The sequence below is a fragment of the Emydura macquarii genome, unplaced genomic scaffold, assembly GCF_026122565.2.
Source record: "Emydura macquarii macquarii isolate MOO-44397 ecotype Brisbane River unplaced genomic scaffold, CSIRO-AGI_Emac_v2 contig_3671, whole genome shotgun sequence".
NCBI classification, from domain to species: Eukaryota; Metazoa; Chordata; order Testudines; family Chelidae; genus Emydura; species Emydura macquarii.
In genome coordinates, this window is record NW_027133808.1 from 6,291,025 (window position 1) to 6,314,956 (window position 23,932).

Consider the following 23,932-nt stretch of genomic DNA (forward strand, 5'->3'; position numbering starts at 1 on the left):
TAGCACATAATATAGGGGTTTTTTAAAAATGAATATTTGGGAGGAAAGTTAATGCTATCATGACAGAAGAAATTTTATATGATTTCAAAAATGTACCCTAAGGTGATTTTGCTAGTTTAAAAAAAAACAACAAAAAACAAAAAACGTTTTGCACATTCTAGCCACATTGAATTTCATTCTTTAAAGTTGCAACCTACTCAGTTTAAGAAAGCCTTTAGACATAAAAAGAACCAGTACATGCAGTTTCAACACATTTTATTATATTTCTGTATGCATTACTCTCAAAACATATCACAAGAAATGATGAAACCACTTAAACCTTCAAATAAAAAATCTGAAACAGTTTATGCTCACAATTGTACATATTTATAGTTAAGAAACATTCTTTATAAATACTGTTTCCTCTGTAGCAAGTTAATACCATAATTTAATTACAAATGGATAAATATGGTAACAGATATTTACAGAAGGAAGGGTGTTATTAGGGAAAAGCTAACGGCACAACGTTTATTTTTCCTCACAATCTTCCAAACAGGAACTAACAAATTGAACTTGCAAAAGCACTAAAACATCACAGGTAAATCCAGCTAACAGAAAAATACATTCACAAGCGTTGTTGTTGTTTTGTGTGTGTGCGTGTGTGTGTTTGAGTAACAGAATGGAGACTTTGGCACAGTTTTCCCCCCAGTCTATAATTGAATGAAGTTTACAATCAAGTTGCCTCTTCAAAAGGAACACAATATTCATTATCACAATTACAAAAGAAACCATTTTCTTCCACGTTACTTTTTTTTTTTTTTTTTTTTAAACGGATGAACTAAAAAGAGAAAAGAAAAGAAAAAAGTCCATCACTTTTGGGGGCTGGGGTGGGAGGAAATCAATCCGTAGTTTACAAATGGGACGAACTTCTATACACCAAGAATCCAATAAAACTTCGTTTACCACCTTGGAGGAGGAAGGAGGAGTCCTCTATACACACAGCTGGTCGGGATGGAGGGTGCTGGGGGGCAGAGGGGACGGGGAGGGGCAAAAAGAGTTTAGCGCTGTCGGATTTTTTTGTTTTGGAGGCTCTGGCGGGGATTTGCTCTCCTCGGCTAAGGAGCCTTTTAAGTTTTTAATCCTTTCGCTGGTTAAGAATTAAACCAAAAACCAAACACGATCCAGCACCTTCCCGGTGTGTGTCTGCTTCCTCCTCCTCCTCGGCGGGGAGGGCAGGCGCAGGGGGCATGGCGCAGCAGTCCGGCAGGGCCCCTACACGTACCATTCGTTGAAGTTGGAGGAGAGGCCGCTGTGGCTCCCGCTAGCCCCTCCACCCCCGCCGGCGCCGCTGCCTCCTCCTCCGCCGCCGCCGCCTCCGCTGCCCCTGTGCACCGCGGCCGCCGCGGCTGCTGCAGCCGCCGCCGGGGACAGATTGGTGGTGCTCTGAGTCTCGGCGCTGGGGGACACCAGACCCGGGGGCGTGGAGGACTCGTAGCCCGAGCTGGCAGCCGGGGACGATTCGGAGCCTTGAGGGGAAGATTCATGGACCTGGAAAGCAAATGCAACAAGACAGGGTGGAGTAAGTGTTGCTGTGCACAAGGCGCTCCCAGCCCCGCATCGCCAGAGCTCACACCCCCTCGCAGGGGCATCCCGCTCCCAGGGGCCCGCGTCTGGCTTCCTGGGGCAGGCAAAGGCTCTGCTACTTTATAACTTGGCTGTGATGCGGATCTTGTTTTTGTTTCCCTTCCCAATAAGAAAATTGCCGGCTAAACCGACCCCCTCAGATGATGTCAGCTGTAAAAACTGCAACGGAATACCTTCATGTGCTTCCGCAGGGAGCTGGGGTGGGTGTAGGATTTGTCGCACATTTTGCACAGATAGGGCTTATCTGAAGTGTGGACATGCATGTGCTTCTTCCTATCGCTGCTGTTGGCAAAACGTCTGTCACAGCCTTCAAATTCACACTGGAAAGGCTTTTCTCCTGGAAGATAAACAATGAGCATTTGGTTATAGTAAACAATCAACTTGTACTTCTCCCCTGCTCATTGCACGATAACCCACCAATGTCTGCCTTAAGCTAGGGATACATAGGAAGAATTTTAAATGTTTTTTTCTTTTTAAAATTTCTAACACTTTGTTTACCAATGTCAGATTCACTAAAATGCTTAATAAAAGCTTGATGTCACGGTTTGGATTGTTTTCTGATGACGGCTTGATTTGCAGCTATGAACTAATCACTTTGTTACTGACAAGATACCATCAAATATAAAAACAACAGTGGTCCATATCTTGCCATTGCTTTTTAAGCCGGACTCTGCACTGAAACCAGTAGGGAGTTCTGCGTCAAAATTGGGGACACGTTCTGGCCCCAGTGAATGTATGGATTTTGTTTTGTTTCAACTGGTGCTACCACACAATTGGCTCGAAAACATGTTGTTGTTTTTTTAAATCGAGAGGTTTGCACCTTGGAGAAAATCCTGTTAAACTGTAAACCATTAACAAAAGAGTTAAGGACAGACATATTTTATTTCATATACGGATCTTCAAAGTAAACACATATCCGCTGGGAAAACGAAATGTCTGTAAAATACTCCATTTAATTTTCATACAATTTCTTCACCCTGTTGCCAGAATTCCAAACGCTCAGAGTAATTTGAAGGTGAGAACTCAAACATCCACCCATTTGGAGGGGGAAGCATTTAACATTAAATTCCATTAGCACCTAAATTGTTCCTTAAAGACATCCGCTCAAACACAATGACTTAAGTGCGGGCATTTCATGCAAATACATTTCTCAAATTTTAAACCTTGTTAAAGCTCGTCTCGCACCTAGCATCATTCTTAACACTTAAGAAAACAATAGACCTATAGATCTTACCCGTAGTCAAGTAAATATTTATAGTCGAAGTTGCTAAAATATTTGGCTGTCTTTTATTAAATACTCTGGCACAATTCGATCTGGGAGTAATAGTAAATGAATAATATATGAAGCAGGATAATGTGTTTGTTTTGTTACCGTTCAGCTCCCGCAATTTACCACCAGGAAGTGTTGTGTCCTTCTCTCACATTAGACCCGATTTTTGTGCAAGTTTCTGAATCTCAAATCCTCTGTTACCTATTACATAATTTAATAAACTGTTGCAACACCACTTTAAACCAGCTCAAGTGAGACTTTCAAAACACTTTCTAAATTAGAACATTTTATTGCCCTAGCTTACACTATTTAAATTTAATGAAAAGCATTCCCAGAAAGGGGTATTTCACCACTTAGTACGATATATATATATATATATATATATGTACGCACACACCCACCGAAGTCATATATAAATATATACATATATTACTTATGGATAGTGTATTATCTATACCTACGTCAGTCGTTATTTTAATAGTAGTAATGAATATAGCTCGCCTTGTATTTTACATTTAAACGGAAAGAGTTCAGTCAAGCCTTGACTTATTCCCACGTTAATAAATGACCATAGAAATAAAGCAGTTAATAAAAAATACTTTCAAACTGAAAGAACACGAGCAAACACCCTGTGAAACGCTGCAGCACGATGAAAATGGAAGTCTTTACAGACGAGAGCATCTTTAAATGCCTTTTTAAACACATAATTCATGTTTTTAATCTTCGAAACCAAACATAATTACCTGTGTGTGTCCTTTTGTGGATTTTTAGGTTTTCTGACCTGGCGAAAACTTTTCCACAGCCAGGAAAAGGACAGGGGAACGGCTTCTCTCCCGTGTGCACTCGGATATGATTGACCAGTTTGTATTTGGCTTTGAAAGGTTTGCCTTCCCGGGGGCACTCCTCCCAAAAACAGATATGGTTGCTCTGCTCGGGTCCCCCAACGTGTTCCACCGAGACGTGGGTGACCAGCTCGTGCATGGTGCTAAAAGTTTTATTGCAACTCTTTTTGGGGTTGTTCAGCTGCTCGGGGTCGATCCACTTGCAGATCAGCTCTTGTTTGATGCACTGCTGTCTCATGTAGCGAAAAAAGGCACCTGGGTGGTGATGGTGGTGAGCTGCCATGTTCATGCCCATATTCATATTCATGGGGCCATACTGGTTGTGCAGCTGAGCCGCCGAATAGGGATCAGTCCGGGGGCTAGAGACCTGGCGGTATTGATCCGATCGGGCGAACACCTCCCCGGGCAAACCCAGGCGCATCTGCCCGTTCAGGACGTTCTGGGAGGCGTGGGGGCCGTGCTGGTCGTGTATGCCCGGGAAGAGGATGTGGCTCTGAGCGTCCGTGTGCGGGTGATGGAGGGTCCCGGCCGCAGGGCCAAAGAGCCCGTGCTGGCTGCCGGCCGGAGACGAGTCCCCAAAGCCCCGGCTGCGAAACAAGAAGTCCCGGGTGGAGTTGAAAGGCGCCCCGGAGTAGGAGCTGACGTGGGCGGCGTGGGGACCCAACGCGGCCGCCGGGTAGCCGGGAGCCTGCGAGGTGAAAGCCGAGCTCTGGCCGGGGGAGAGATCGTGGGCCCCGGGGTTGAGTTTAAAAGCCCCCATGTGGGCTGCCGAGTCCACAAAGCTGTTCTGCGCCGCCAGGCTCAGCTCGCGGTCCTGCATCTCCGCGGCGGCCGAGTGATGGTGCCGCGCGAAAGTGCCCACTCCGATGGCAGGGAACTGGGGTCCGGCATCCAGCAGCATGGTCCTGCCGCTCCTCTCCGCTTCCTCCCCCCCCGGCCCGGGCTGCTCCTCTTCCTTCCCGGGCACCACCCAGCAACAGCAGGAGGATCCAGGGACCAGGCTTCCCCCGGCTGCACCGAGCAGCAGCAGCCGCCGCCGCCGATCGAGCCAGCCACAGAGAGAAGAGTCCAACGCCAGGCGGAGAACCAAAGTGTATTAAAGGAGCTGAGGCGGGGGCGGGCGGGTAGGGCAGAGGAGGGGGAGCGAGAGGGGGGAGGGAAGGAGGGAGGGAGAGGGTGCAATCGCGTTGCCTTTCCCTGCGATACACACACACACACGCCCTGCCAAAGAAATGTCACTGCCGCGAACCTCCGCCCTGAGCCCCGCAAAACCAGAGCCCCGCACCCCGAGAAGAGCTGGCCTCCTTTACGCCTCCCTTCCCCCCCCCCCACGCTGGATTTCCCCCTTCTCTTCTCCCCACTTTCTCCCTCCTCCTCTTACGGCTGTTGCTGGGCTGGGGTGTCTCCTCTACTTCCCCCTCCCCCTTTCTTTTCTTTTTTGTTTTTTTTATTCCTCTTCTTCTCTGCTGGGCATTAGATGTGTCTCACGTAGTAAACTTGCAGCACCGAATTCCCACAGATGAAGGAATCAGACGCTTCTCTCTGCAGCCGCCTCTCTTTTCTTTAAGTTGGGTCTGAGCAGAGGAGGGGGGCGATCAATGGTGGGAGGGGAGGGGAGAGGAGGAGGAGGAGGGGAAGGAGGGGGGGGAAGATGCGGGTTAAAAACAATAACAACAGCAATAAAAAAGAGAAGCGATCTCCCTCCTCTCCGGGTCTCCGAGCCGAGCGGGGGGCTCAGCAGCAGGACATGCCGCACTGGCAGCTGATGAAAGCGTCTCTGGAGCCGGCTGGGGGAGCCCAGCGTTGACCCCTTCTCCTCCTGCGCCCGGGCGCGCCCTGGCTGTGCGCAGGGTTTATTTTCCTCCCGTTTCTCTCCTCCTCTGTTTATTTCGCTGGGCGCCGCCGCCGCCGCCGCTGCTGCTTTTATTTTTTCCCTCCCCGCCCCCCTTCTCCCAGCCTCTCTCTCTTACTCTCGGACTGGACTGGCAGCGCCTCTTCAAACGCCCCCTTTAACAGCAGCCCGGTCATTCTCCAGGCGCCGCCTCATTGGTCAAAGCGGCCTCATCAATCCTGGCGTCCCCCTCCAGCGGCTAATAGCGGCTCGCGCTTGCCCGGGTCCTTCCCGCCTCCCCCTCCCGCGTCGCGGCCGAGGTGCCGCCGCCAGCAGCAGCAGCAGCAGCCGCGAGCAGCAGCAGCAGCGCTGGGCTCGGGCTCTGGCTCCGGCTCGCCACCCAGCAACCCCACCCCCCAGCTCGGCCCCAGCGGGGCTGCCACAGCCTCCTCCACGTAGTGCGAGCCAGGCTGGAAACGGGGGTTTGAATGAAACCCCTCTTTTGGATGTTTTCTTTGTGCTGGGGGGGACGCGATCGGGGAAGGGGCCGGGGAGGCACGGGGCTCGGCCTGCGTTTGCAGGTTCGAGTCTTCCTGGGGAAACAAACAAGCAAAACAAGGCGCTTACAGCAGGGACATTGGGGGAGGGGGAGGACCGGCCAATACTGCCGCTCCCCTCCCCCTTTTCTCTCCTCTGCTCCGAAAGCAGATCAACCAAATAATCGAAAGGGACAGAGAAAAGGCAAATAAACTATTGATAACGGTGCAATTTCATCGGAGGGGGGCAGGGAAGGGAAGGAAAGGAAGAGAGGAAATAACAACCCTGGCTATTTGGTGTTTTAAACCACTTGTATAGAGCGGAGTGATCAAACTGCGTATGCGTGTGCATTACAGAGCAGCAGCTATAGGGTTGGATTATGGCTTTCTAATTTCTAACAACAGCAGCAGCAGCAACAAAACTTGCTCTTGTTGTTCGAAAACCGTATTATTAGGTGGCAGGAACATTAATAATAACAATAATAATACAAAGCAGCACACCACACACACCAAACAAGTCCGCTTCCCCTCCCCCTCCAGTAAATACATGTCTGGCCCCTGCTTGGGTTTGTTTTGTAGGGGCTGAAAAATAACCACGTTGAGGCCCGTATCCAATAAACAAGGTGCTTAAAAAAAAAGTATTTGTAATATTGACCTTTCTGCACTCAACTTGACGTTTACACTCTAATAATCTCTGTGCTCACCAGCGAGAATAAACTAAAAATGTGGTGTGTGCGTGGTTTTTTTTAAAGAGGCGGAATAAATCCTCGTACCAGCGACATTCCTGTCACTCCTCACGTTATTGTATACCGCACCAAATACAGTCACATTCACAAGCGAACTTTGCATCTGGCCGGAGGGGGGGATTTGATAATGCTTTGCTGATAGATAGATAGATTAGATTAGATATTGCAACGTCTAACGATAGGTGATGTCAAAACAACATTGCAAACGGCTTTCCTCCCTTGATTTTCTCAAATTAGGAATTTTTTCCCCTTCCACTAAATGGTTAAAAACAATTAAAAGCCTGTCTTGGAACAATCTGAAATATAAAAAATACCGGTGGGTTTATTACTCTTCGTAAAACGCGAGGGTTTCCTTTATGAAGAACAGAAATTCCTTCGAATCTAAGACGATCGTTAAAACCCACACACTCCAAATGAATCTAGACGTACTCCTCTATTAGCTGAAGACCGGAGCCCTTCAGTTCTCATTCCACACTGCAGAATTCGTGCCGTTCCTGTCCTTGTATTGACCCTACTGCCTATATGGCCAGACAGCGAACAAACCCGGATTTGCCTTTCTCTAAAACGTTTCAGAAACGGGGTTTTGAGGGCTGCCCCTTCAATCTGAGCTAGGGAGTTAGAGCACAACTTGGAGGTTGTACTCCTCCATCCAGCCTACCTCCGGAAAACCGAATATTCCTAAACCCAGTTAGCCGAATATTAGTGCTTACTGAGACCAGTCTTCAGCAGAACAGTTTAAAGGGCGATTCTGCATCTGAGAAAAAAACAGTCCCCCAAAATGTCCGAGAAAAATATTGTTTAATATTGTATGCAATATGTGTCAAACATATTGTAAAGAAAAACCATGTTAAGATGTCCAAATGCCTACCTTTCTTTCTTCCTTTCTTTCTCTGCCATTCCCAGCTCACCCTGCTGCTGTATGCTGGCTCTGCGGCTTCAGGAGGCTGCACTGGGACAGTTCGGGGAGAATTCGTTAATTCCAGCCGGAGACCCCGCAGGCTGGACTCTCTTTGCTATTCTTTCAGTGCTCCAGTTCTACTCTCTCTGCAGGAAACAGAGGAGCTGATCCAAGTTCAAAGTCATGTCGCCGTCCCCTCTAAGAAGTGCTTTATTTCTCTACGAACCGCAAAACCCCTTTCCCCCATGTCACAGGGTGAAAAGGGAAAGAGAAGAAAAAGAAAGAAAAAAAAAAACCTGCAATCGCTTTCAGGGCCATTGCCAGAAATGCAGACTTAAGCTCATTCTTTAGAAGGAAGAAAGCGGCCAGTCAAACTCCCTTCTAAACTGTTTTAGTGAACTAAGATTTTCAACAGGTTTCCGGAGGTGCCCGCACTGCAGCTGTGTCAGACCCGCAGAACAAACAGAAGCTTCATTGGGGAAACATTTCCCTCTTTGTAAGTTTTACGAATTTCTCTTTAGAACTGTGCTGCTCTTACTTTTACCGATTACTTATACAGATAGGATGACAGCAAGGGATTTTTCCTAACTTTGCGTATTGTCTTCGTCTTTTTATGATCTTCCACTTCCTAGGTGTTCAAGAGGACAGTTGAATATTACAGTGTAAACTACACTAGATTTTTTTTTCACTAGATGGTTGTTTACATTGGAAGTGTGGACTAGTTGTATTATAAAAGCTGATATGAACATGTGTATAAAATGTATGGTTGTGTGAAGGCGAATTTAAAGGCGGGCCTGTACAGTATATTTAAATGCATATATATTAGGGATAAGAAAAGTGGAATTAATTATTTAAAGATGCCAAAATACAGAGCAAAATCCAAGCCTTGTTTCTTTATGGAGAGGAGAAACGGGATGCAGAGAGGGGGAATGATGCTCTGTTTAACCTGAAAAGAACAGAGCAATTTAACAGAATCACTTGCACCGTTGTCTGTATCACAGACACTCATAAATTCAACAAGATCATCAACAGGATATTAAGTTGCAGGTTACCTTTGATTTTGCCGATCTTAGCCACTTCTAGGCCGTTCGACCTATGACCCGTGAAGACCACATGTGTTGTGTTGTAGCCTCCCTCTGTAAAACACACTTTGGAACAAAAGTTCTTTGTCAGATTTTAATAGAAGTGTAATGTTAAAGAAAAGGGAAATAATGAAAATCTCAGCCAAAGTTGTAACTTTTAAATGCCATTTCTTAAAACCCACTACAAAGTATAGAGAACCTACAAAGCAGCACCTTTCTTTCATACCATTAAAATTTATTGTTCTCTCAGTTGTACTTATAAAAAATTGCTATATAAAAATGAATTTGCCGGTGATTTAGTGATGCAGAGTACAGTGGATTTTTTTAAGGGATGAAGAAGGGCCAAGTAACAGCGAGTATTTGGACAATATTTTCTGCATATTTATTTTGTCACCCCAGACACCCCGAATTTCCTACCAGACTAGGAGTATTTTTATAACAGTAAAAATAAAAACACCAAAACACTAAAAGCAAGATGTTAAACGTGAATGTGTAATTTGACTGACACACCTTTTGCATATGGAGGTTGCCTTATAAATGCTGGTGACAGCAGAGCAGCTTTCCAATAAACTGCACTATTATTGCGATAGACTTTGTAATACAATTTATGCTGTCATTCATAAATAACAATGCCATATGGTAACCATATTGCTTATACAAGTAAAGCCGTCAAAATGTCACTATCTGATTTATTTCAACAGCTTCTTCAAACTTTGATGTTCAGATATAGAGAAAAATACACCAAATCCTGAACTAAATGTAATAAACACTGTGTCGTGTAAAACACTGTTTATTTTTTTTTTTTTTTTTTTTTTTTTTTTTTAAGTATTAGGGACTAAATCAGACTACTAGAACTATTACAGTTCTTTTACTAACTGGTAGTGTACTGAAAATTACTGCTTTTAAAGTTTTGTTGCCTTATAAAAGTATACTTTAAAATATAATTTTAATTAATTCACAATAATTTTTTAATATTATAGATTATTATGATTTTTCAAACAGTATAATCAGTCCTTTATCACAAAAGCATTTGGGTCTAAATGGATGCTATTCTATTAAATATACTCAATGTGTATTATATCATAATTATGTAGACTTTAGCTTTCTGTCTTCATTTGGATATATGAAAAAGAGACAATGGAAAGCTGGCGTTTATTGTTAACAGCTGAAGTTTAAAAGAGAGACAGCATGTGTAAACTATATCCAGTTGATCACTGCAGCAGGAAAAAAAATCTAGAATCCGAAAGTCTGTTGCTTTTTTACCTTTCGGTCATTTCACTCCCATGTACTTATGCAAGAACATATGACGTTTAATCTTAAACCCTCGCACTGCAGTGTGACCAAAAGTAAATACTCCATGTCCCTTACTCATTTGTGATAACCAAAGAAGTCCTACTTCTAGAAATGATTGCTAATCGAGTCCTTTCAATGACTGACTGCACTGTACGCTGCACATGTACACCCAGGCTGTAGCTGCAGAGACCATTCAGTTTGATCGCATTTTCATTAACTTGCCATACCTCTCAATACAACGTTTAATAATAAACGGGCCTGTGTAAAGAGAAGCCTATTCTACAAGAAACAGAAGGACCTTTTCTGTATAAATGTGTCATTGTAAGTATATTGTACAAACAAATCAGATCTTGGCTTTTTTTAGTCTGGTATCTGAATTTGGGGGAAGAGATGGGGTGTGAAAAAAGCGCATGGATAATCTTCATGTCAGCAAATACTTTCCGTTTATTAACATATATGTGTTTGTCAGGGACATTTCCACTAGTTCTGCTGGTAACAAATAATTATTATCCATATATTTCATCCATAATGGGGTTGTGACTCTTTCTGAATACACATGTTTTCTGATAAGAGTTTTGAGACCATTGGTGCATCGGCCTTGAACTCTGAGGTCTCCATCATTATTAGTGTGAAGACCCTAACATAGAATGAATACTTGAAAACCATCTCCAGTCTTACACACTACCGCATTTTCAGTCTCTTGCCTGTCAGAAAAGAAACCTGGCATAAACCACGCCTGACTGACGATAGCGTAATTTACGTTGCAATAAACATGGATTTCCCATTCTCTACGTCTTTTCCCTTAGATCAAGAAAAAAAAAATTCCAACAAATAAAGCAAAGCTGCCAGGAAGCGTTCACTTCCCTTATCGTTTATTAATTACCGACACCCATCGAAAAGAAACTTGTATCTGTTCAATAATTAAGGGCGTGCAATCAAGCGTTATGCTGGAGTCTCTGTGAATACAGCCTTATTACAAGGCGCGAGGTAATGGAGCGGGGGAGCACCCTGAAAGAACGTGGGGCTGCCCTGACAGACTCCGCTGCATGTGTACAAAACTTGCAGTGGCGTAACCAAGTCTGGTGCTGAGGAAAGTTTGGGGGGAGGGTCGTGTTGACTGTTGGTTTGCTAAAATCTAATTGTGTGTGTGTGTGGGGGGGGAGTAATCTACTTTAGCTTTGGTCTACTACCAGGTTTTACGGACTTGTTGAGACAAGCTTTAATTGTTCTCTCATGTTAATTGTTCCCCAGAAGGTTTATATGTTATAAAATATTGTTCTCTTTCCCCCTAAATATCCATAAGATGTGCATTAAAGGCGATTGTTTGTAGATGGTGCTCATGTTCATTAGCATATATTTACATAATGCAACTATCATCAAAATATTTAGCACCCCCCCCCCAAAAAAAGCTGAGAAAGTGATATATTTTAGTGGCTCATCTCGGCACGAGAGTTTAAAGGGCCTTACGAGTTTCTAAAACGCTCTGGAGATAGAGCTCTGCGTATGTCTGGGTACGTGTAAGTGCATACTCACAAATATACGCTGTGTCTGCGTGATTTTCTAGGTACTCACACACATAATATCACAATACAATACACTGAATATAATACAGCATCATATGTATCTTTAGGACAATTTAGGCCTAATATGAAATCACATTTGTAGTCAGAGATGGCACCTGAATTGGTTTGAATTAATATTTTTTTTAAATTTCAATGTCGAAAATCGAAGTACCTGAGTAGTCGCTCACATTTTCCATGGCTTATGTTTACTCAGAGATTGGCGACTTTTCATATGAGCATTCCAACGTCTTTCTTTCCAATCGGCGTTTAACTGTCTATCATTTAACCATAAACTATTTTCTTTATTTTACGGTCCCCATAAACAGCAATTGATCAGGGAGATATATCTGAATTAAGACATATTAAATCGATGACAGATACATATCATGCTGTGTTTAACAAGAGTTGTACAAGGAGGCGTGTACAAGATGCCGCATAGCTGCGATACCATTATTCACGTTTACAGCTTCTGCTCCATGCATTCACCCATTCACCCATTACATCTCAGTAATTCAATAAAACCAAGTGCTTAGAATTTTTGTAAAAAGCTATTTTGAAGAGAACAGGTTTTACTGCACAATAAAAACATCGAGCGGCCCATTTTAAAAGCAAGGGCTTGTTCACTTTTGTTCTTTTCTTCTAACCTGACTAAAATCCCAAACGATCTTCAGGCAAGAGCTGAAGCGCGTTTTTTGAGCAGCTTTCAAACACTTCTGCAGGTACTCCTGAGCGAAACAAAGCTTCAATACGGTGCGCTGCGCAAGACCGTCTGATGCAGTGAAACGTAAAGTGAACCTTTGTGATTCTGGTCCAAATTTTGCTCGCCTTACCCACCTTCAAGCAGGAATCGCGGAATCACCGCAGGATTTTCTTAAAAACGTGTAAAAAAATAAACAAGCAATATAACCCGAATTACCACCTAATCGATAACTCTTTTGTCAGTTGAACTGGTTAGACAGGGATACGTTGAACTAAGATGACAGTTCTCGTGTGAGCCCCAATTCAAAGTTTTCTCTCATGAGGTTAAAAAGGAGCGTTTCTTACTCGTACATATACAGAAAATTGAAGTTTACGGGCAGTGTTTTGGTTTATTTTATTTCTGTATCTAATTACCATTTAATTGCACTTAGCTTCCGCAGGGGCACGTCACTAAAGAAAGCAAATGACATTTAGTACAGTATGGACGCCAAGTTTAGCACCAGTATAACAGTCGTACTAGTTCCAACTATTTTACATCTTGCTGCTTTAGAGGACAGTAACTTCAATTTTTTTTGTTTGGTTTGCAGAAGAATTCAGCATGCACACACAAACAGGAACATCAATCTTTCGTGTTCAAAGGATAGTCTTATCACTCTAGTTTACACCCTAGAAGCGAATATGTCTCAACTTCGCTTCACTTTCGAGGATCTGTGTAAAAATGTTTGCCAGCTCGTGCAAATTACGTAACAGAGACATCTGATCAACCCATCGTTTCAACCTAAAGGAAACTTTCAATATTTCCTTCGATTACTGTGCACCTGTTTACAAATATCGATAAGAACAAAGAGTTATTAGCTTTCCTTTAGAAGGTTTCACAGACTGTATTCAGAACAGAGTTCAGAAGATGAGGCTTTTACATTTTAAGAACGAGCATCATATAATTTATCCATTCTATCAACATTTTTAAAGCCCTAAAGGGAAAACTAAGACATATCTTTATTTTATTATCTGGTGATTTCATCAGCTATCTCTTTTTAAAAATAGATCCTTGATGTGTTGGGACTTTTACTGAAATGGTGAGAAATGCAGGCATGATCTAGCTTTTTCTGTAAAATACGCTGATAGTGGGTCCTCTGTTGTGACATACTTAAGTGAAAAGAGTCTCAGATCCGCTTGAATCGTTCCAGCCACTTTACCTGAGAGACACAGAGAGCAGTTTTTTGCCTAATTGTGTGTTCTCTATCTCTGTATCTGTAGTAAGTGTTCTCTATCTCTGTATCTGGAATGACTAAAGCTTGAGAACACAGGGTTAGCAGACCCTTCCAAAACTTCCAACATGCCTTTTCTATTATTTTGTAATGAAAGAAATAACAGTTTTAATATTTATTGCTTCTGCTGTTATTGCCTTAAATAATGCGCTTTATTCTGTAATCAGTACGTAGAGTGTCGGTTTTGTTTTCCAGTGCTGCATCAAGACATTATTTTCGCGGAATTTAACAATCTCCTATTCAATGAATGCTTGGCTTCTTTAAACAGTTGCCTGAATAACTGTTCCAGTTGGCAGAGTTGTTCTGAAATGAAGAACACACGAGTAAAAATGCCTGCAGCCTGAAAATAAACACAGAGGCGCATTGCTGATGGAGCAGAATGAGCCAGCCAGGGTTTTGTGTGTGTGGGTTGGTTTTTGGGTTTTTTTTTTTTTTTTTTTTAAGTTGTAAAAATCTCTTTCCCAGAATGGCTGGGAAGCCCAGTGTCCCGTGACTGAGTGAGTGTGTGTGAGAGCGCGTTTGATCCCAGGGCCTTATTTCTACAAGGCGAGTAACCGGCATGAGACGTTTGGCTTCGGCACTCGGCGGGCAGGGCACTCCCAGGTTCGGCGCTAACTTTCGGCCAGCCCAACTTTGGGAAAGGAACAAGGGGAGGCGAGCGCGCGAGGGCGGGTCCCCGCGGCGCCGCCGGCCTGAAAGGGAGCCAATCGCGCTGCCCTGGCCTCTGCCAATCACTCGGCTCCCTCCAATCCCACCGGTGCCATTTCCAAACTCTAGTTCCCACTGTGCCTCTCAAATGTGGTGAGCGCTCTGCCAATCGCTGGAGGACAGAGTGGGGAAAGGAATAAGCGGAGTTAGGAGCAGAGACAAAAGAAGTTAAAGAGCCGCTTAATATATACATGTTTTTGAAGGCGGGCAGAGGGAAAAAAATAACAACAGTGAGCGTAGATGGGCTGGATTGTGTAGTTATGGAGCCCCCTTTGAGCAAGAGGAACCCGACACTGAGATTAGCGGATTTGGCAGCGGCTCAGCCCCATCCTCATCAGAATATGACAGGCTTCCCGGGGCTGGGGAGCCATCACGTCCACTCCCACCCCGCCGCTCACCTCCACCCCGGGGAGATGGGGAGTGACCCTGGCGCGGCCCTCACTCCATTCGGACCCGAGCACATGGCCCAAGCGAGCGTCCTCAAACTCAGCCCCTCGCAGCCTCTCGCGGCGCATCCCGAGGCGCAGACAGCGGCCGCCTTTGCCTCGCCAGCCGCCCAGAGCGCCGCCGCGCTCAGCAGCTACCCGGCCGGCGCGGCTCACCCTGCTCCCCACCCGGGCTTCGCCGCCAGCAGCGCCGGCACCAGCAGCGCCAGGGACTTCATCCTGCGGAGGGAGCTGCCGGCCATGCACGGAGGCCTGGGGGAGCAGCACCCCGCGGCCAGCTCCCCCCACCCGCACCCGCACCCCCACGGCGTGTTCATCTCCGCCGCCGGCACCTACGGCCCGTCGGACGGCGCCGCCGCCCACCCCGTCTTCCCGGCGCTGCACGAGCAGCCCGCCCCCGGCGGCCACCACCCGCTGAACGGCCAGATGCGCCTGGGGCTGGCGGCCGCGGAGCTGTACGGCCGGGCCGAGCCCTTCGGCGCCCACCGCTCGGAGGCGCCCTACGGGGCCGCCTCCTCGCTGCACGGCTACGGCTCCCTGGGCTTGAGCGTCAACCTGGCGGCGGCGGCGGCGGCCGCGGCCAGCCACGGGCACCCGCCTGCCCCTCACCACCCCGGGGCGGCGGCGGCGGCCTTCCTCCGGTACATGCGGCAGCCCATCAAGCAGGAGCTCATCTGCAAGTGGATCGAGCAGGAGCAGCCGCCGCCGCCGCCGCCGCCGCCGGCCAGCAGCGCCCAGAAGGCCTGCTCGAAAACCTTCAGCACCATGCACGAGCTGGTGAACCATGTCACCGTGGAGCACGTCGGCGGCCCGGAGCAGAGCAGCCACGTGTGCTACTGGGAGGAGTGTCTCCGGGAAGGCAAACCTTTCAAAGCCAAATACAAACTCATCAACCACATCCGCGTGCACACCGGGGAGAAGCCGTTCCCCTGCCCCTTCCCGGGCTGCGGCAAGGTGTTCGCCCGCTCCGAGAACCTCAAGATTCACAAGCGCACTCATACAGGTGGGTATTTCCCCGCTCCCTCGGCCTCCCTCGCTCGCTTCTTCTCTGTGTGTGTGTGTTTGGGGGGGGGGGGTTCCTCCTCCTCCTCCTCCTCTCATCATCATCACACGGCCATTCACACATGTGACTTTTTCATGAATAAGTAATTCAGTAGTAGCACACAGGGCGCGCGCGCGCACACACACACACAGACACACACCGTCTCTCTCTCGCACACACACGCGCACACACACACACACACACACACGCACACCCCAATCCTAAACCTTCAGCACACATTCAAATCGATAAACACCTAGATCTATTAAATTAGGCGGGACCTGGAAAGCAGCACACCAGGAAAGTGGAGGAGAAGACCCAGGTCCGTGTCGCCAGGCCCCGCTTTCCCTGGTGGCATATGAGGAGAGGGCATCTCCCACTGCAGACCAAACCCCACCCCAGCAAAAATACCGGGTGGTGTTTACATTTCTGCGCTTCTGGAGGGAGGCGTGGGGTGGGGTGGGAGCTTATCCAAGGCAGGGTTTTAACCGAAGGACACATGAGAGGATTGTCCCAGGCAGCGTTTCACTGGAAGTGGGGGTGTGGGGGCTCAGGGGGGCGCAGTTCCTCTTTAAACTAAGCAAATGTGTTTGCTGTGGGCGGTGAAAAGACTTGAGCTATAAGGAGTTCCCCTGGTTAAATGCGTATCATTGAAAGGTTCCAATACGATTAATAGTTAGTGTGGTTTCGTTGTTGGGGTGTGTGTGTGTGTGTGTGTGTGTGCGTGCGGGCGCGCGCGAGTAAGGAAGGTTTTTTTTAAGTGTAGTTTTGAGGAGGAAACTTCAAAGCAGCCTCCACCTCTGCACAGCTCAACTTGCGCTTTTAAGAAAAGGTAAAAGTTCAATGTGGGGAGGACACCCTTAATTTGTAGGGAAATCCCCAGTCAGACGGGGTCCCTCACTAGGGTTTTGTTTACGGGCTTGTTTCTGGTTTATAAAGAGACATTTCGGTTTCGGTTAAAAACTCGGATGAAAATGAACGAAGCTGGGATTTATAGTTGTAGACAAATATTATCCCTTGGAGGATACTTAAGGAAATGGAGTTTACATAATTGCTTTCTTGATTTATTGTGTGTTGCTGTGAAGAGAAAAGCGGACAACGTGCAACGAGTTGTTTAACTGTAAAGCCAAATGGCCCATGGAGGAAAGGATTATAGATTTTATCTACAAAATATGTCAGACAAGAACCCAGATGTATGCGCAGAGAGATGAGGACAGGCACCCAGCCCTCCCAGCTCAGAGCCAGGAAGGACTGCTCCTGCAGGCAGACAGACTGACAGTTTTTTGTTAATGGCATTGGGGACAGAGTTAAATGCTGGAGGCATTTCCGAACATCCCTGTTTCCCTACCAGGTTTTTGTAATGTATCTGTATCCATCTGTCTCGATGGTTTGGAAAACAAAACTTAAACACGACACGTACCAAGCCCCACTAGCTCCTTGTCCGGGCCACAGTGAAAGGCGGCGGGGGTGGCCCGGAATAGTAAAAAAAAAAAAAAAAAAGGGAAATCTGCCAAATTCTAAAAATATTAGTTGCAACTTGGGAGCGTTTTCGTACGCCCAGTCCAGGGAGCGGAAGGTTTGAATGCGATCGGGGAGGCAGAGCGGAGCAGGTTTATTCATTTATCTTTGTAAAAAGAAGCCCTAAACAGCAACAAAGGGCGACCACAGAAGAGCACGTTTCCCCTTTTACAATTAAAAGAGAGCTCAGATTTATGACTCGGAAGGCGCATTTCCCTTTGCTACCGCTGCTCTCTCAACTTTTCCTGTCTGGAAGCAGCTATGGTAGCATTTGACAGTGCACAAAAATACATCGCCACTAGAAACATAGAGTTTGGGGACTTAAACTTCGTCGCTGCTACCAGGACCGGCTCTCCCTGTTAAATGCGTTCCACTGGGTTTAATTCCCACTCGAGCGCCCTGTTTACAAAGCAAGGGCCGATTTTCGGTGTCAGCTCTCCCTTGCGCTGTTGGCGAGCCCCAGGATGAAGGTCCGCAGCTGATGGGGGAGCGGACCACGGCTGGAAAAAGAGGCGGCTGGGCCTTAGCTCTGGCAGCTTCTCTGGCTAGTGGCCTCCAATGCAAAGCGGAGGCATCCAAAGGCAGCTACGCGGCTACAGAAACTTACGGAGACATACACGCAGAGTGGGAGACACGTACGATCACTGATCCGTGCACTCCAGTCTACAAAGATACACACAATGAGGTGCAGCCGCTCTCAGACACGTCCATAAGTAAATACGTACAAAGACACACAGCGAGACAAATATAGCTAGAGAGATACAGAGTCGCACACAGCTGTAAATAAATATACACAGATACAAAGACACACCGAGATAGATACCCACAGATATATGCTAAAATACACTTACACAGGAAGACACAACCCAAGGAGAGATCGATGTAAATACACGTACACAGAAAACACGTAGAGATACGGAGAGAAACCGAGCCCCACACACAGCTACGGAGATCGGGAGCGCGTGCGGGAAGCTCAGATACTGGCGCAGACCGAACCGCGGCAGAGAGCGAGAGTGAAACTGACACACATACCGCTATCAGAGACACACTGACACACATCCACACAGGCCATCGGGGAGGCCATTGCAGAGCAGCAGCCTTGGGGAACGGAAGCAGGAGGATGCAACAGCACAGGCTGCTCCTTCTGGGCTGCCGCCGCGAAAGAAAATCTTGCCTCCAGTCTGATGACAGCCCGGCCCAGGGAAGGAGGAAGGGGTTGTGTGTAGGGCACGCAGGCCCGGCTTCTCTTTGCCAGGACCATCCCGTAACGCGCGCACACAGATCTGCACAGAAGATATATTTACTATTCTTTTAAAGACTCAAAGCTTCTGAAAGTCAAATCAAAAGATCAAATAATTACCGTAGCCTTGTGTTTGACCACTTAGCTCTAATTCAACAATGTGCAGTCTCAAAGTGCGCTAAGGATTTACAAACGATTTATTTTTAGTATCATTGTTTAAAATAACCACAGTCATTTTATGTTTCATTATGAGTGGATTTTGTGCGTTTCTTATAGACCCCCAGACAGGAGAAATCTATCGTTCGAATTGTTAATTTTTTCCTTTCTTAAGCTGCACTGGACAATAAGATCCTAAACTATTTCGGTCCAAGAGCTTAACATTGTAGAGTGCAACTAACCCATTATCTCAAACAAAATATTTTATTGATTCCCCGAAGATGTTTGCTTCATAATGTTAATGGCTTCAAAGTGGACCCTCAACGGGAAAGTGTTTAGCATTATCACTGTTTGGCAATAAAGAAAGAAATGTTTCCACAACTGTGTTATTGTCCACGGGAAGAACTTTGCAAAGATGCATTTGTGTATCTTCAAATCCTTTTCAGCTAGCAATGTTAAACTGCAGCAATCTGCAAATGGTTAAACTCTGACGTAAAGTCTTCGTCAGAGTACCAAATATACCTCAGGATCTTTCTTGCTTCTAATTTTGTGAAATTTGATCACTGCAATCTAGGTATCCCTGAAAGAACTATTTTCTTTATGAAATACTGATGGAACCATTTTTTAATAACAATTCCTGTATCTGATGCAAATAGTACAAATCAGTTTATCTGTCGAATAGCTTTTCTTAAGAACGTCCGGGGTACAAATTACAATAGGCTATGTAAACCTAATATTTGTGTAAAACGATATAGATGTAGCGAAATTTGCTAATAGATTCTCTATATTTCAGATAAAATGAACAGATAAAAGTGACCTCATGTGTATTGTGAGATCTTTTTCAGTGGGATGTATGAATGCGCGGGCGTTTACGTGTATACAAAACTGCATTTAAAAAGTACCAGATTGGTTTTCTTAATCAACATCATTTCTGGGGGAGGAGGAAGATAATAGTGCGTGTTTTGTGTAGAGCTAGACATTTGCTGATAGTTGTAACTAAACGCAAATACACTTGAACGATTTCAAACTGAGAAGCTTGATTTGGAAGTAGAATATAGAAAGAAATGTTTGACTAGCATTAGCAAAAAAGATTAGAAAATTATCAAAAGTTTGCTTCCTTGTTTTCAATTAATATTTTATTGTAAGATTATATAATTATACAAAAAGTACTAACTAAGAAGGATTTGATCAATAAAACTCCAAGTGCTTCCATTGCGGGGGCAAGAATACATTGTTATTTTTGAAAATGTAAAACAAATATATATTAAACTATGCATCAGACATAATATGGCATAAAACGTCAGCATTTTAAATAACTGTATGAAATAGTCCTGTTACGCATTTCAGATATATCAGACTCACGTGCAGTATGACAGAGAAGAATAGTTACTCTTCTAAATTATATTCCATCTGTAATAAAATTATATGGCACATTTTCCCTGTTATCTCAATAATAAACATTTACACACCCCCGATTCAAGAACTATGGGAAAGAGTTTATCTGGAGCACAGCTATGTGTAACAAAATACACATGAACCAAAGTATTGTATTACAGGACCCGGTGTAACTTAAAGGTATGCTAGACAAAAAGGCCTGAGGCTGATTTTCACAACCACTTTAACTGTTAAGCAATGCGTAAAGCTATTAAAATAGATTTGCTATAGATTTTTAGACACAAATTAGCCTCAGGTAAATAGATACCGTAATAGCAGTCCACTGTTGTCATTATTACTGTCTATTGCTATTACAGTATATTATTCTCACTAACGTGCAGGTTGTGAATAAAGGTTGATGAATATTGTTCTATCTTTAAAGTATGGCCTGCAAAAATCCCAACGTTATGGTCATGTGCTTAAACAGGTGTTATTTTTATTTCTGAAAACTAAAGAGTCTCCCTATACTATAAACTATTGTGAAAGGATTAGGAGGAGATGTGCCAGTCTATAGACAAAGCCACCCCTAGATGACAAATGTATTGATGGGGGTAGTTTTGTTTGTTAAACACATCATTTACATTTTTCATTTGCAAGAGAATTTTGTGCATGAAAAAGTGGACACTTCATGGCTCTGGCTGAGTCATTTGAAAATCAATGCAGTTTGAACTCTCAGGAAGGTATAACCTTATTTCCCAACCATATCATGAGTCTCCTCATGACAAGTACAGAAACGATTTGCAGTGAATTTTTCCATGGGGACCGTGTTTTATAAGAGCTGTGAAATGTTCCACTCAGTGTTGGTGTTGTTTGTGTTTAAACTAACCGTAGCTCTGACCTGAAATTTAAATGGCCACGATTTGGGATTTCTCCCCCCCAGAAGATAATTATTAATGTTTTCAATTGTAGGAGAGAAGCCTTTTAAATGCGAATTTGATGGCTGCGACAGGAAGTTTGCCAATAGCAGTGACAGAAAGAAACACTCCCACGTCCACACGAGCGATAAGCCATATTACTGCAAAGTCAGAGGCTGTGATAAATCTTACACGCATCCCAGCTCTTTAAGAAAACACATGAAGATACACTGCAAGTCTCCACCACTTTCTCCTACCCCTGGATCTCACGGTTATCAATCTGCAGGTACCCCTCTAGGTGCTCCCTTGTCCCCTGCCCAGGACTCAGCCAGGGGTCGCTCTGCCAATCTTTCCCCTCAGGTCACCAACCTCAATGAGTGGTACGTCTGTCAGGCCAGTGGGGCTTCTAATAACCTTCATACACCTTCCAGCAATGTAACAACCTCTGAATCTGAAGATGAAGAGGTTTATAGAAACTCTGATACAAGAACTATCCACTAGAAGAAAAACAACAACAAAAACAAGTTTCTGACCTGGGAGTACTTGGACCATTCTCCTAAACTGTAATGACACAAAGCCTGAAATAAATGGATGGCATAGAATTGCCATCAAGTTGAATCGCCGCTATTTATTCAGTATATAAAACCCTATGGTGTTTATACACATAACTAATTTAATTAAGACACTTGGACCATTTTATAAAAAGACATTAATAATAAATGAAAATACCAAGCTGGACTATCTCAGTGAACCAAGTTGCATGTTTGCAGGTATGGGGAAGATGCCAAGGAGCTCAATGGACAGATCAGTTCATCAAGATGCTACATTGCCAATGCCAAGGCAATAGTTCTAAAAAAGAGAGAGAGAGAGAGGAAGAATGTTGATTATGTAGCCTGCGAGTTGATAGGCAATCACTCCATTTCCTGGTGTGGCTCTTAAATACTTTAGATACCATTCTGGGGGCTTCTTAACAGCCTGAGTAGGCCCCAATTCCGCAATGGCCTCTTGATTGTAAGCCACCACGACCTGCTGAATTTCCAACAAATCGTGGACTGGTTACACATTTTAAAAATGGTGGAGGTTTTTCCTTTTTCAGTTCAGATATTTTGTAATTTTTGTTTTTTATTCTGAGTCTTAGGTTTCACTCATATCCGATATTTTATACCTTATCCCTTAGCTGTACACAATGTGAAAACTGTTTTTTTTTTTTTTAAAAGAAAAGAAAAAAAGATGCAGCATTTCTCCAGGATTTTCTATCATTATGAGTCCTGAGACAAAAACGGAGAATAAAAGAAAACCGCTGCTATCTGACAACTGTGATTTTACTGTGATTTTATTTTTTTTAAAAAAGCACACAAAATTCAAAAGTGAATTCGGATCCCTTTTGCAAAGTTTGTTTAAAAGAGAAGTTCCTGCATCTTACTATGTCCAGACCATGTGTGTAGTAGAGTGTGTTGTGAGGTCAAAAGTGCTTTGGACATCAGAGCCATTATTACTTCAAAATCTTCGAATATGAGAAGCTGTGATACTGTTGTGAAAGCTAATATTTTAGACGATCAATCTCTTTTTATACTATTGTGGATACAAGTTTGAAAATGCTTTATTTTTTTCAACATCTGAAACCATGGTTGTATGTATTTCCCGCCCCCAACCAATGCAATCTTCAAATGGCCATGCATAGTGGTCAGTTACATTAAAAGAGGAAAACAATGGTCATAAATATTAAAATTTAAAAGGTTTGTAGTTAGCGCAAAAAAACTGATGAGTGCATGACCTTTGGCATAGCTGTCAAGCTATTAAAGAAAAAGGTCAGGGAACTATGACGATAACTCTTAGTCAATTTATTTGCGGTTGGTACGACACATTTCACATGCAAAATGTTAGTCCATCATAAACATCATACAAATAAACTAAATAGCACTAATTTATCCTCAGAGGCCCCGAATACGTAAACTGGTAGCCTGTCCTCCCCCAGGGTTTGTAGAAATTTGTTTTGTGTGCTGTGACTGGTTGATGTTGTCTTGTCATTGTTAATAACTTGTATGTGACTGCTATTATTTTGTACAGTTGAATTAATTTATTTTCGGACATCATCCTTTTCTGGAAGAGTACAGAACACACCAAAGAATTCTATTATTAATTTTGGTGATAGATTGTTGTTTATGATTCCGTGGTTTGTTAAAAAAAATCATTATATTTTTCAGCTGACTTGAATGAACAATGTAATGTGAAAACAAGCTCTTCCTGCATGTCTTCTGTGCAGTGTGTTGGTGATGATATATATAGTTTATAGAGATATTATATTATTAGTACAGTGCATGGTGCTGTCACTCTGGAAGCCTTTAAACGTTGTCTTCATATTGTTATGATGAATTGAAAGATACAAACATTCTTTAAAAACAACAAGAAAACTTGAATAGAAAATAATTTTTTAAAGTTTATTTTATTTGCTTTTTTCACTTTCAAAGCCCATTAAAATAAATAGAAAATAATAAATTAAGGTATGGACTTTTTAAGGATAATTTATGTAATATAATCTTTTTAGAAATAATTTTCTTACTGATTTATAATGAATTGATTAATTTATACAAATTTTCAACAATAGATTGCACTATACATTACTACATTACAGGGGTTTTAAAATATGAAACTGAGGGATATACTACTATTTTTATGTACTATGCCACAATAAGGTCACACACTTGCCCATAAATTTTATGACACATGATACCTCCTCAATAAAAACGCCCTTCGTCTCTGTAAACCCACCATAAGAAAGCAAGAATGATCATCAAGCAAATAAATAAAAATATTCTTTCTATGTATTGCATGTGCTTTACTGACAGTTGAGAGATAGCCAGAGACCAAACACATACATACACAG

At 44.0% G+C, this 23,932-nt stretch overlaps 2 protein-coding genes across 2 annotated transcripts; one reads left to right on the plus strand and one right to left on the minus strand.

The window, feature by feature from the left end:
- Window positions 1–206: 206 nt before the first annotated feature.
- Window positions 207–5,073, minus strand: ZIC2 (Zic family member 2). Its single transcript, XM_067536790.1, has 4 exons — window positions 3,637–5,073; window positions 1,797–1,960; window positions 1,262–1,527; window positions 207–817 (listed from the first exon to the last, which is right to left on the minus strand). The coding sequence occupies exons 1-4, from the start codon at window positions 4,634–4,636 to the stop codon at window positions 805–807; spliced, it is 1,443 nt and encodes a 480-aa protein (XP_067392891.1). The 5' UTR covers window positions 4,637–5,073; the 3' UTR covers window positions 207–804.
- A 9,451-nt stretch (window positions 5,074–14,524) lies between these two features.
- ZIC5 (Zic family member 5) lies at window positions 14,525–21,549 on the plus strand. The gene is made up of 2 exons (XM_067536827.1): window positions 14,525–15,807; window positions 21,104–21,549. The coding sequence occupies exons 1-2, from the start codon at window positions 14,550–14,552 to the stop codon at window positions 21,547–21,549; spliced, it is 1,704 nt and encodes a 567-aa protein (XP_067392928.1). The 5' UTR covers window positions 14,525–14,549.
- The last annotated feature ends 2,383 nt before the right edge of the window (window positions 21,550–23,932 follow it).